General features: G+C 34.9%; 1 protein-coding gene across 3 annotated transcripts in view; it reads left to right on the top strand.

Annotated features, from left to right (window-relative positions):
- The window catches only part of RCOR3 (REST corepressor 3), a 48,605-nt gene extending 34,478 nt beyond the window's left edge, over positions 1 to 14,127 (top strand). For 2 of the 3 annotated variants that reach the window (XM_065880012.1, XM_065880011.1), the window contains exons 10-12: positions 3,816 to 3,873; positions 12,606 to 12,847; positions 13,311 to 14,127. In XM_065880012.1, the coding sequence (XP_065736084.1) occupies positions 3,816 to 3,873; positions 12,606 to 12,847; positions 13,311 to 13,655 (645 nt within the window). In that variant the 3' untranslated portion in view covers positions 13,656 to 14,127. The remainder of the gene's footprint in view (positions 1 to 3,815; positions 3,874 to 12,605; positions 12,848 to 13,310) is intronic. The other variant, XM_065880014.1, reaches the window with a different exon arrangement.
- Positions 14,128 to 14,558: the final 431 nt, after the last annotated feature.

The following is a 14,558-nucleotide window of genomic DNA, read 5'->3' as shown; positions in this document are numbered from 1 at the left end:
AAAATCAGTAACTTAAAGGAATCCTTTGTATTTTTTAAATGTTGATTCTCTTTCTCCTATAATGTTCCCTTTCTTCCACTGTTTCCATTTTGTAACACATAGACTTTTAAATTCCATACAGTTTCAACTCCCCCTCTGCATTTTTCCACTGAAGCATCTTCTTAAAGATTAATATTGGTGCTAATGACCAAATTCCACAGCTCTAACTCATTTCCCTTGCCTTTTTCTGAGCCCTTCACATAGTGATGACCTCCTTCTTCCTCTAACTTTTGAGAAGTTATGTTCTCTTTTATAACTATTATTTTCCCTTCTCAGCCGTAATTTTTCTTTCTCTACATAAATAAAGACATTCTCCAAATTTTTATCCTCAGAATGCATTTCTCTTCTGTTTGGAAATATACAGTCTCATCACTTTGCTATATTAAAGTCATATCATATGTACATTTAAATGACATAAATTCAACCATAGCTATCAGCCAAATAAAAAAGAGTATGTTTAGTAATAGCGAATGCAGTAGTACTGGCAATTCTGCCTAAACTCCATTTATTGAGTGTATACCCCAGAGTGAGCAGTTATGAGCTGGAAACTGTAAATCCACCATTCCTTTAGTCAGCTTTAGCTTCCATATGCCTCCTGAGCATTTCCTTGAACTGAGCGATATTCTAGTATTTAAATAAGTATTTATATTTTTCATTCAGTACTATCCTAAATTCGAGCCACAGGCTTCATCTGGGATTTAACTGAGAAACTAGTGGCCCATTCCAATGCTGGAGGAATAATTGGCTATGTGGACTTTTTGAGAGACTGTGCCTGTCTCCGTGGCTACCTTTGTAAGAACATTTCAAGAGTAATTTTGGAAGGAAAAAACGAAAAAATTCACAGGCTGCTTTTAGTAAGATGACTCCATTGTTTTCCCTCATAAACATTTTCCAGACACTTAAAAAAAAAGTGTTTGAATAGATGAATCTGTATTAGCCTCCTGCCTAATACCTTTTTTCAGTGTATCCCAAGTTAAATTCCTCACCTTAGCCTTGCCTTCCCACATCTCCCAAATCCTAAATCCTTAACAGCATCACCCTTCTCCCAGCTTTCTAGGCTTAAAGTCTTACTCTGCTCATAATCCTACCCTTCTCCCCTTGCTCCTTACCGCCCCACCCCCCGCCCAGCACAATTGCTTATTAAATCTAGTAGGAACTCATCAACCTTGGTTTTTATGGCAGTTCCAAAAGTGGTCCTTACCGTATTTTGGTTTAGTTAAGTATCACCAACCTTCCAGGCTTATTTATCACTTCTTCCTGGCAAAAATCCTCTTGTTCCCTGTCATGGTATGCCTTCTCCTCATTTTTGCCTTTCAGAAACTTCTCCTATTCTTAAACCCATCTCAGACTCCAGTCCCTTCAACTTTCCATTTTCCCTATTCTAATCATTTTGACTTTTCCCTCTCATCTTTGAATCCCCAATATACTCTGTACTTTTTAATTTTAATAATAGTTATTCATCTTCATCCCATCTCCTGATATGCTTGTAAACTGATAAATAAGTCTTCATAGTGCTTGTTATTTCTCTTTCACCTTTTATTCTCTTTTCACTAATGACACCTTTTCCTCCAGTTTATGCCTTTCAGGTTTAACAAACGTCGATTGATCAATTTCTGCTGCTAAGGCACTGTGCTATCTGCTCTACATGTATCCTAACTTTAATCCTAAGAACAGCTTGCAATGTAGTATTACAAGAGATCCTTAGTATCCAAATGTTCATTAATCTAAGGGATACATGGAGAAGCAAAAGTTGCCAAATAAGAAAATATTCACTAATGAATTGAGCACCTATAAAATTAGGCTCTATTCACCAATTCTCCCTAATTAACTCTAGCTGTTGTCCTTCCCGTCCATCACAGCAACATCCTTCTCTGTTACTCTCTTGCTAATACAATGCAAATACAAAATGAAATTGTAAGCCTTGCAAAAGATGTGAAACTTCATGAAGTCTATGAAAGTACACGAGAATGACTTTAATCATTTGCAAAATTGTTGACAAATGGGTATCTAGCAGAATTAACAATGGAAAAAAAGAGGATGGTGACTGAGACAAGCACTTTAAAAAAGAATAATTTGAGTAACAAAGAATTAAGAGGGGTTTCAAAGAATTAAGAGAAATTTGTTGAAGTCTTCAAAACAAAAATGGCCTATATGCTATGCTCATGTTGTAAATTGCAAAGCTAGAGAATGTTATACTATTGTATAGTCAGAAGAGGTATGCCAAAAAATAAAATTAAAGCATGTAAGTGGAATCAGTGACTATTTTTTAATGAGCTAATTTTCCTAAGTTTTAGTTTCATATTTCAGATCAAGTTACAATCAACCCTTTATTTTTTAACCATTTACTCTGAAATATTTGGACCTGTTTTAAATAGGTTCCAGTACCAATTATCCTTGGGTACCAAGGGCCTCTTCTGTCTACCTGTCACAGCCACGGTAGCATCAGATTGCCTGGGTATTAACTCAAATATTAGCTCCTACTTCATTCTTGTTACTCCTCTTGGGGGATTAACTGCTAGTTTTTCCTCTGTCATCTCCTTTTCCTTTTCACTTTTTTAGCCTTGGTTCACCCTTACTACTGCTTCTGTATGTCCTATTTCCCCTCTTTCTCGTTGCCTGTTTACTGTTATTCCTTTACCTTATCACCAGTATCCTAATCTGCAGGCTTATCCAGGCTTTGCCTGGCCTGCCTTGCTATCCCTTTATAATCTCATCATCTGGAATTCAGTGCTTTGTGTTTTACGTTTTTTCCTCCTTTACTATAGGTGTTTTTTTTTTACTTTTTTCTTTCTTCTCTCCTAATTTTTTTTTTGAATTTTTGTTTCATTCTTTCTTCCAAATGCTTGCTTATACCTCTTCACTCATGGTGAGAAAGTTGGTGTTACCCAGAACCGCTGTGTATTGTGGAAACTCTTATTGCTAAGACTACAAGTGAGATAAACCCTAAACACCCTTCTCAGAGGAAGCCTTTGTTACTGTTTTGCCCAGCATGTGCGTGTATTACATTGGCCACTTTATCTGGGCAGTTTCTACTGCAAACCTCTGTAAGCCGGTATACTTATTTCTGTCCCTCCATCTACTGCCAAAGGTTCTTGATTACTCAGCAGTGCGTATACACTAGTGAAATGTGGTTAGCTGTTTAATTGATATTGTAATGCTGCCATAGTAAAAATCTTAAACTTAGAAATTTGTTAAACAAAAATACTGGAAAGAATGTAGGAGGTCTTGCAGGGAAAATCTATTCTTATAGTGGGTCACTCTCTGCTTTAGAAATGAAGTATTTTAGGGCATAGGCCTGATCTACAGTTTTATGGTAATTTATGCAACACTGTTTTTGATGGAGTAAGGATAGGTTTAATCTAAATATGAAGGAGAAGAAATTTTAGAGAGAGTCACAGATCCTTCTCTGAAGAAAGCGAAGTCTCTTAAATGTTTAAAACTAGGCTAAAATTAACATCTGCAACGTATGATAGGAACATTGTAGTTGGAAAATAGGCGATTAATAGATTTTCTCAGTTTTGATATCTCTGCCTAGAGTATAAGTGCGAATGTTGTTCATTCTCCCAAAATGGTACATTTCCCTTTCATTATCTTTTTGTGTTGGTAAAAGGTAATTCAGAATATATTTTTTAATTCTTATAAAAATGAAATCCTCATAAATCAGAGTTTTAGTAATCTCTTGTCTGTGATTTGGTGAAAAGTTTAAAAAAAATAAGCACTTTGGAAAAATGTCTGTCTTCATATCCTCATTAGGAAACTTCTCTTTAATTTTGTAGTCAAATCAGAAAATTAATGCCCGTTGGACCACAGAGGAGCAGCTTCTAGCAGTGCAAGGTATATTAAAGATAAGCAGTTACTGTTGTTAATAATTATTTAACTTGTCGTGAAAGGTGACTACCATAGTTCTTCCCTTCCTTTAGAAATGGATCAAGAAAGGGGTCTTGTGTTCACCACAAAGTCCTGGTGACCATGAATTCTGTTTTGCACTTGTGGATGTGACATACTGAGCCTGTGTGCATTTTGGGTCCTGAACAGCATGTAATGCATTCTCAGCACTAAATAAATGATGGTGGTGACAAGCTTGAACAAGTCATGGCCTCTCCGTGCCTCTACTTCAGTATTCCTGCAGTTGGGTTCATTCTTACTGTATCAGTCAATAACTCATTACTCAAAGCATAAACTAATCTCTGTTTCTGGTTTCCCTGATTACTCTGTATTTGATAAATGTCAGGTACTGAAAATATTAATGATATGCTTTACCTTCAGTGTACCATAACTTACTTAAGAGATATGCCACTGAATGCTTCAAAACCTGACTTTAAATATATCTATTTATACAAAAGAGAGACTTAAGATATATGTATATACACATACAATTTTAAATGCACTATTTATAAGAATGCTTTGTTGTATGAATTGTATGGCAGAAAACTTTTTGTAATATGAATACCCATGGGCAACTTGGAAGCACTATAATCTTGGATTTTCTTGTATTTGAATTACTTAAAGAAGGGCATATTGTATGTTTTAATTCAGTGTTGTAGATTTTTTTCCCTTTCAAGATGAACTATCTGCAGGACTGATTGTGTGATTTAAGTTTGGTTTACAATTTGTTTCTTCCTGGCTGAGCCCTCTGTATTGAGTACTAATAGCTTTTCTGTCTAGGTTAACTACTATAAGAGGGTTGGGCCCCAGTGAAACATATACCTTTAAAAATAGTTCCAAGGATTCAAACATAGGGAAAATATTTAACTCAAAAATGTTGTGCAAGTATCATTCGGATATGAGAATAATGTAGTTAAAGATTGATTAATAGATGACTCTGCAGTTTGAATTAGAGTAAGAATTACTCACCCAGTGTGACTTGAAAATGTCACAGGAGGGTGCCAACAGGATAATGTCAGCCTTCCCTTTGGTATACAGTCATTTCGTAAATAGAAATACTTGATTTGATGGAGGCAGGGTGCTGGATGTGCATTGAGCACATCTGTAATTGTAGAATTAAGTTTCTGAATGAGTCAGAACAAAGTTTAATTAGTTTATAATGTTCAATAATAGCTGTTTTAAAACTAAAAACTGACAATTTAAATTTTTGATTAAAAAATCAGTATTTTCAATGGCTGTCTCATATTTATTTAGGATTATGTCTTATGGCTCTAACATAGTTATTTGAGTAGGTGTTGGTTTGACTGATGGTTTGACTGTTTCCCTTCATCAGAGTAGCCTATAGAATTTAACCCCGTCTTCCAGTATTTCATTGCTTAAAGGTTAGTATACTAATCCTGTACTCTTCATATAAGAAATTATCCCAGTGAAATGGTTTTCTTAAGAGAATCGGCTAGGAAGTCTGGGTTAATCTTTCTCTATATGTACAAAATCAGGATTTGATACTGTTCTGCAGTACTCCTTTAAGTGGTAGGATCCATTGAATCTTATGGCTGAGCTGGATATTATGAAAAGCTGCATTCAAGAGAAGGACAATGGAAAGATTTACATATGGAGTTGAGCTATATATGTGGACATTATTTCAGCTTATAGATATTAAAAGAATGGAGTATTTATAGAAATAATCAAACATTTCCTCTCTCCTGAGGGATATTCAGTGTCATATTTTTATGCTTGTTTAAAAAGTAGTCCTTAAATAAATTACACTAATGGAGCAATTTGTATGGAAAGATTCATGTTCTTAGGATTTTGAAAGCACTCTCTTAGTATGTTAATGTCTTCATTTTTATTTAAATATTTATTTTGACTCTGTGTGGGAAATTTTTATTTTCACTTTGAGTTTCTAGGGTTTTTTGGGTTTTGTTTTGGGTTTTGTTTTTGTTTTTGTTATATAAAATAAAACAAAGCTAAGCTATTTGTGTCCAAAATAGTTATTTTAGGGAGAATTAAAAAGTACCATCTTTGCTTCATGTGCCCATGTATTTATATAATACTCAAAAGTGTGTCTTATAAACAGTATAATCGTATAGTAATGTCACCTGTACCTGAGTCTCAGTGTGGTTAAGGTACATAATTGCACTTTTTATTTTAACATGTGTAATCCAGAAGTACTTATCTTAGCAGGTAATTGTTTTTGGTTTTTTCTTCTTCTTTTTAATCTTTATTTATGATAAGCCTTTATATGATATTATTCTTCTGGCCACTTCAGTTTCAAATCATTTATGTTTTGATACTAACATGTTTTAATTTATATAGAACTGTCTATTCAAGACATTTTACATATAGATTCTGATTTGACATTCATTTGTTAAATGCTTTATTTTATCTTGCTCATAGTTGACCATTACAGTGACCTAGAGAGAGAAATGTTGACTCTAGTGTCACAAGTGAGATTTATAACTCTACTATTAAATAAACTTTTTGTTGTAATTCTGAAAACCAAATAAGTATATTAAGATCATTTCCTAGGGCTTAAATATATATTTCCCACTTCCATCTGCTCATATTGTTGTTAACTAAGTACTAGCCATTTAAATTGTAAATAAATATTTTAACAACAAATATTTAAATAAATAAATAAGCCATTTCCCCTTCTTTCTCCCTTATTTGGAAGGGGGGGAAATCATGCTCAGACCAGATAGGAATGTCTGCTTTTACTTGTGTAATCTATCACTTTATTATGTTGATTTTATTCTAACTATGTTATAACTTCAGTAGCATTCTTCGAGAGTCCCCAAGTGGGATATTATAAATGCTGCTTTAATTTAATTTAATCCTCTTAAAATACTTACCAAGAATGGTATTTCTACAATTTCTGTAATCTGTTTCAGCTTTGAGTATCTAAATTTTCTATTATAACAAATTAGTTTACAGTAAGACCAGTTATAGTCTTCACATATTTGTGTTAATGGTGAAATACCCCTGTTTGTAGCTTATGTCATATATATAAATATTTTTTTCTAATCTATGGTGCTTTTAGAAATTATCCTAAAATCAGTCTTGATATTCATATGATAAACATTCCTTATTAAGAAAAGAATTAGATTCTAGGTGTATTTTTTTCATGTAAAATGGAACAATTATTATCTGTTTTCAAAAAGTAACAATACATTTAAATGATAGTGCAAAACATCTGCTTTTTAAAGTGTATAGGAGCAGAAGCATGGTATACAACATTTGACATTTTTATTTTATGTCTCCTCTTAAATGTATTCATTTCTTAGTCATTAGTGGTAAAAAACAAACAAAAAAATATGCTTCCCAACTACAATATTTGTGCTATATTAAGATAAACAACAAAAAATTTTTCTAATTTTATCAAGGCATCAACTTTAATTTTTAGGTTGTTTTTTTTTTATATATTACTTGCCTTCTCATATAAAATAGGAAATGACAGAACTGTGTTCAAGTGAGTTATGCTTACAGTTAAATTTTACCTTCTCTCCCTATAGTTTATACATTCATTCCTTTTTAGGAGCAATGAAGTTGCAAGTCTAGAAATTGTATTCTTCCTAATTTTATCTCCTACTTTAAAAAAAGCTAGAATGGTCCCTAAAGGGTGTGTGTGGGGAAGAGATTTGGCTATTGATTAAGGCATAAGGATTGTAACGATCCTTACATGATCCTCAGTACATGAATGATCAAAAGGAGGTGGAGATAGATTCATACATTTCCATCTCAAAGTTATCTGTTTGCATTAGAGAGTTTCTTCTGTTATAACTGATATCACAAGAATGGAGGCCCAAAAGTATAATTGTCAACCCTCTGATGCACTTGCTTCAGATAATTAATGATTCAAAATTCCCAGCATTTTTGGGATGGAATTTAACTTGTAGCAAGAAGATGGGAAGCTTCAGAAGAGAAAGGCTAGACATTGGAAAGAGAATATATGATTTTGACTTTTAGCCATTGCCCAGATGCACCAATCACTGTCCCACTGCTGTTGATATCTTTTTTACCTTCTTTACTAGGAATTCTTGACAAGATTTACAGGAGGTGAAAAGAAATGCATGTTCCTGAATGGTTTGAGTTTAAAATTAACCTCTTATTGGTAGGAAAGAACCATATCCTTGGAGTTTCTAGATGTCACTGTATTCTTACTTCAAAAATAGATTTTTGAAAAATTAATATTTCCCAATTATACTAAGTACATGCTCACTTTAAGACATTTGTGCAAGAAGCAGGAAAAAGTATCCCCCGAATTTTCATTACCTATATCTAGAAGTAGCTTGTCACTGTAATATCGGCTTTGGGTTTTTTTTGGAGTCCAAAATAAGATTTTAAAAATAACTTTTTAAACGTACTGAAAGCAGATTTATGATATCCTTTCTGTCAACGTAAAAAAAACGTCTAAATACCATGTCCAGAATTGGGAAACACCATATTACAAATGCTCCTGAACTTACTATTTTGCTACCCAAAGCTCTAAAAATACAAATTGTTTTTTGGTTGGGTAATATAGAACACTGGTTGGAAAATAAAATAATGATAACACAATATCCTAATGAGTTATATTTTTATATTAATTCCCAAACAAAACTTTAAAAGTATATATTATAAAGATTATACGGTTTCATCTGCCAGTGTAGAAGCCATGTTGTTTCACTGTAACTTTGAAATGAAATTTAGAAATTTTACTGAAAACAGTTTTTTCCTCTCCCTGGGAAATATTTAATTTCCCTCTTCTGGGGTTCTCTTAAGTTTTTTCCCACTCACCTTTGAAAACTGACCTCTTGCCCTAAAGGTCACAAATTTAATTTAAAACCATGGTTCAGATGGACCTAAGCCTTTTATATCTTCAGGAGGAGTGAGAGAGATTTAATCTTTTTTTTGTTTTGTTTTAGAGAGATTTAAAAAGTATTCTACATTTATTTGTTATTTCATAATGAGATAATGAGTGATTAGATGATTTAACTTGTTTACTTTATGATACCTTTAGTGAATTGTCAATCAAAAGTGATAGAGATAGTATTTCACATAAGGAAATAGAGTTACTAATTAGGAATAGTTGTACTATCTTATTGTCTCACAGTATTACTTTATTGATTCAGCCTGTGATATGGGATATAATTCAGACCATAAAAATCTGTTTTTTGGGCTTCCCTGGTGGCGCAGTGGTTGAGAGTCCGCCTGCCAATGCAGGGGACACGGGTTCGTGCCCCGGTCCGGGAAGATCCCATATGCCGCGGAGCGGCTAGGCCCGTGAGCCATGGCCGCTGAGCCTGCGCATCCGGAGCCTGTGCTCCGCAACGGGGGAGGCCACAACAGTGAGAGGCCCGCGTACCAGAAAAAAAAAAAAAAAAATCTGTTTATTGAAGAAATCCATGAGAAGTTGATCCTTCATTAGAATACAAATTTGGGTTTTCAAGGTCATTAATATTAGCATTCCCATTTTATGTGTTTTTTGTGCCTAGAATTATTATCAAGGTGAACATTCTTTAAAGCATAGCAAAATTCTCATACCTGCAGTATTTAATGATGAAAATGAAGGAGAAATTTCAAGTTTTGTAGTAAGAACATCCTAAGTCATTCTAGCACCAATTCTTATGAGGGATATAATATGAGATATGATGGACCTCGTTTTTTATAAACTGTGGAAAAAGAATGGACCACCCTTTCCTCAGGTACGAGTTGTAACAAAGTAGCTCTGATATCATAGGTTGTTAAAGATGGTTGCTCAGCACCACTACCTTGCGAGGCTGACCTCCAGAAGCTTACCTGGGGATTCATCGGAAGGAGTCAGTCCCATTAAGTCTTCATTTGGTGTTTCACTAGAGTTTGACTAGTTATCAGCCATAGTACAGAGCTTAAGAATTCCACCTTCTAGCCAAAACGTGCAACGTCACTGGGAATGTGAAAGTGATAAAGAAGTCAGCCATATGTGACTCTTGTAGCTTGGGAAGAATAATAGAATGAAGCCCTATGGAGGAGAAAAATCAGTCGTATTTCCTGAGCACTTCCTCTGTACTCTGCGTTGTAGTAATGCTGGTGGTACTTTGTATTCCATAGGACAGTACTTTCCAACGTTTTTCACATCATGGAACACAGAGAAAATTATGAAAAATTTCATAACACACTGGGGCAGACAGATGAGGCTACTGTTTGTCCAGAGGAGACTGCCAAGGAGCTCTAGCTCTTCCAGACCCGGCCCAGCCATCCTGCAGGTTAAAGACATTAATATCTGGACCCACTTATTCTCAGGACATGATTGAGATCCTTAGCCAGACTACAGAAGTCTACAGTGTGGTCTGAGCCTTAAGACTTTGCAAAGTTGATACGAGACTAGCATACACAAGTTAATGATAAACTTACCTAGGTGACTCAGAACCTAGGTGAACTGAAGAAAATCCAAAGTGTCTGGGTAAACTAAAGTTCCTATAGGAAGTAGTTTTGGTTTGGGGGCATGCAATTCTGGAAATGCAGCAATATTAGTGACAAGGTCTATCGAGCAAGAGAAAATAAAGTGGAAGACCAAAAAAAAAAAAAAAAATAGAGTCAGAAGAAGAGGGGACAGTTATATAGTGGAGTTAGACTTGGGGACAGCTTAGTGGTAGGTTTTAGAGTATATTTTGCTAAACAAATGGGTGTTCGGAGGGTTGTAATATTGTCAGACTCGGAGTCAAGAGTTACTCTTAATGTGACTTCTTGCTAAGAATATAGCAGATCTAATCCTAGATTTATTTAAGGTTTTCATTTCTAAGCTCACGTATTCAGTAGCATTGGACATTTCTAGAATGTAAATTAAATATCCATTATGAAAATTAGTACACTGGTAGAACACTGTGTGTGATTTCCTATTAGTATCTGTTTTTCAGTGCAGTCATCTCAAGTTGAGTTGCTGTTTTCCAAAGTACAAGTAGTAGAGAAGTACTTGCGTATGCAGCAGTAATTCTTCATACGAAATGACCTTGGGTTCTTGTTGCCAGATAAACCCTTGGTGGAACCTAGTCACCATTAGAATTTATACTCAGTTATGAAGTTCAAACTGGAAATCAGCTCATGGATTTAAGAGAATATAAATTCATTTATATTGTGAAAGAATAGACAATAAAATATTATCAGTAGTGTTTAAGTATCATTATTACTTTGTTGTCATGCATATGTCTTTCCCTTTGAGAACAGAGCAAATGAGCATAGTTTATAAACCCAAAACTCTGTATTAACAATGGGATATGGTTATAGCTTAATAATGTCAGGCCTCCTACCCAAAATGCTCTAAGAGAAAGGAACTCCCCATAGAGTCAAGCCTAGCAAGTTGAATGTAGCAAGAGATACTTACTCCCAAGTTTTCAATAAAAAATAAGCACAGAATTTAAGAACAGGAGTTACATCATGCTGGTGCTTTAGGTAATAGGTGTATCACCCAAATAGCTATCAGTAAGAATATGTCTAGCATTTCTGCTGCGGTATTAATATGTCCTTATATTATTCTCTTATGTGTGATTGTATACATGTTAAGTTTATCTAAATTCCTGTATTTCTGGCTGCTTAGGTTAAACTACAGACTTTAATATCATAGCCATTAATATTTTTTTTCTCCTTTCTCATCTCTAATTAATGAGTTACTGTTTTCTGGTATTTTAAAAAGCAGTTATCAAACTGTAAATTAAAAATTTTGACAGCTTTTATATTTTGAGCTAAGTGCATCTCTTTCTAGAATGAGTCAGTGAATTTCTTTTAGAATTCCCTTAAGAGCAAATTATTGTCCATCTGAGTATATAAACTCACTTTAAACTCTGTAGCATAATTGACTATCTCAAGTTCATAAATCAAATATTATCCCTCATTTAATAAAATTTCCATAATTTTATGGAAGTTAGGTTTTTTAATAACTGAATGTACAATCCTTCTTAAATTTAAGGTAGTGATGATAAGCACAAGTATCTACAAGTAGTCACTATTATACCCTAATTCTTTAGGCTACAGAGCATATCCAGGAATCCTTCATATATACAGTCCTTAGAACTGTTAGGTGAGTTAAAATCCAACAAACTCTGAAAAATTGTTTCCCCTTTTTTCGTCCATCAGATTGTGATGATTCTCCTGCTTTTTATGTTTAAATTCTTATCTCATTTCTCTTCATTGGTACCTGGTAAGATAGGCAAGTAATTATGTTGAAGTTGGTGTTAAGACCAAAATTACAATGCTTTTCTTAATGGGGGAACCCTAAGACTACTCACTCAGTCCATTGAGGGGATAAAAGAGATGGTTCGTTCCCATCCAGTTTTGTTTACAAACGGTGTTGCTCAAATTTAGGTGACTGGCTACTAGGGAAATAAATGAATGTGGAATTGAGGATGGAACAAAGAATTCAATGCTTTACAATAAATGGACTGTATTTGAGAGTTCAAGAGAGGATTGGAGAAAATAACTGAGTATGTAAAAAATGGTAAGTTTCTGATTGTTCAGTTGAAGGCAAGTGGCTGGCTCGATGAAATGACATAATTGATAGTTTTCATCTGTGACCCTGATACCTTAGCCTCTATCTCAGAATTGAGAAATGAGCAGAGTTTATCAGAAAGGATTTTCATTGCTGGTATCTTGTGTGTGTGCATGATGTATAGTACACACAGCTCTCCTTATTGATCCTTCACAGGTGTATTATTTACTTTGCCTTCCAGGTGTCCGCAAATATGGTAAAGATTTTCAAGCTATTGCAGATGTAATTGGCAACAAGACTGTTGGCCAAGTGAAGAACTTCTTTGTAAACTACAGGCGTCGGTTTAACTTAGAGGAGGTATTGCAGGAGTGGGAAGCAGAACAAGGAACCCAGGCTTCTAATGGTGATGCTTCTACTTTAGGGGAGGAGACAAAAAGTGCTTCTAATGTGCCATCAGGGAAGAGCACTGATGAAGAAGAGGAGGTGTGTTTGTGTCTGGAATTTGAGCTAATATGAGTTGAGGAATCACCATTTTGTGTGGTGTTCTGTAAGGTTAATTTGTCAGAGGACTAGCTAAATGAGCATGAAAGGTTGACAATACACTTACTCAGTGGTGCATCTCTCGTGACTCTTAAGTCATAATGACATGCTAAGTTCTGATCCTTGAAGAATGGAGAGTGTATTGTTCTTTCATAGTCTTATTTTTATTTCCAGTGTTAAGCTGTTTACTAATAAAGATGCCTGTTTGGTAGCTTCGTTGCTTTTTCGGTTTTTGGTTTTTTGTTTTGTTTTGTTTAAAATAAAAGAAGCTTGTGCTTCCAAAAAACACTGGTGTTATGTTTTTGTTTTGTTTTGTTTTTTCCTGTGACAGCCCAAACTATATTGTATTAAGTTCATTAGGAACTGTCATCTCATACGTGTATTTTTTTTGTTTCTTCACCTCTAGGCACAGACCCCACAGGCTCCTCGGACTCTGGGTCCATCACCTCCTGCCCCATCATCCACTCCAACACCAACAGCCCCCATTGCCACTCTGAACCAGCCTCCACCACTTCTTCGTCCAACACTGCCTGCTGCCCCTGCTCTTCACCGGCAGCCTCCTCCACTCCAGCAGCAGGCTCGGTTCATCCAGCCCCGGCCAACTTTAAATCAGCCTCCACCACCTCTCATTCGCCCTGCTAATTCTATGCCACCCCGTCTAAACCCAAGACCAGTGTTGTCCACAGTTGGTGGTCAACAGCCACCATCACTTATCGGAATTCAGACAGATTCACAGTCCTCACTGCACTAAGATTAAATTGGACAGAGCTGCAGTAACTTTTCACCCCATCATTATACCAGTGCTCACCTGACTGATGCAAAAGAAGAAAGAATAATCCTTCCTAGATACTGAGGCTGCAAACTAGTTCTGTGGCAGTGGGCTAGCATAAGTAGATGCCTAAGAAACTTTTTAGTTCACGCAACTGAAATGTTATACAACAGAAAGCCTACAGTTAGCCTCCTTTCTAGAGTATACGTTCAGCGACATGATCTCATTAAAGGAAAAGAGATTAAGTATTCTATATAGCGAGGGGTTTTGTTTTGTTTTTACTGTATTTATTTTATTGAGAATCTTTATATTCCTGCCTCTTCATAGTCAAGGCTCTTAGTACAGGAATATTGACTTAGGAATTGTGAAAACTCCTTAAGTTTCATAAGTTAAGGATGTTTGACTTTTTCTCTTTTTAATTTAATTTTTAACATTTTCCTATGTTAGGAGTGCAAGAATAGATAGCCTGCATTTCAGATTTTGACATATGTTCATTTAATGCATATTTAAGAAATTATAGCTGCATATCCCTTTTTTCAAAAACTCTTGCTTTTTTTTCTAAAGGAATTTAAATATATTCCTTTAAAAGAAAGCAGTTTAATCAATTGCAAAGCAATTATATGAACCCACAAAGAATGTACTGAACCTGCTAACTCTTTAACACACAGTTTAGGGTCCTAGTGCAAAGTCCTTGCTTAAAGGTCATTGACTTGCCATCTTGTGGTAGTAAGAGGATCGGAATAATAATTTTACATATAAATGAGGATTTAATCTGTTAAAGTACAGTGTCTTTAAGTTCCTTGAAAATGGAGTTAATTTTGATTTTTTTTTTTAATCTTTCTAAATGCTATCTGCTTTTAACTAGTAGTTGCCTACATTGGGGAC

Source organism: Phocoena phocoena, chromosome 1 (assembly GCF_963924675.1).
Source record: "Phocoena phocoena chromosome 1, mPhoPho1.1, whole genome shotgun sequence".
Taxonomy (NCBI): Eukaryota; Metazoa; Chordata; class Mammalia; order Artiodactyla; family Phocoenidae; genus Phocoena; species Phocoena phocoena.
Note: the sequence above shows the minus strand (reverse complement) of the source record. Positions and strands in the feature narration are given on the sequence as shown.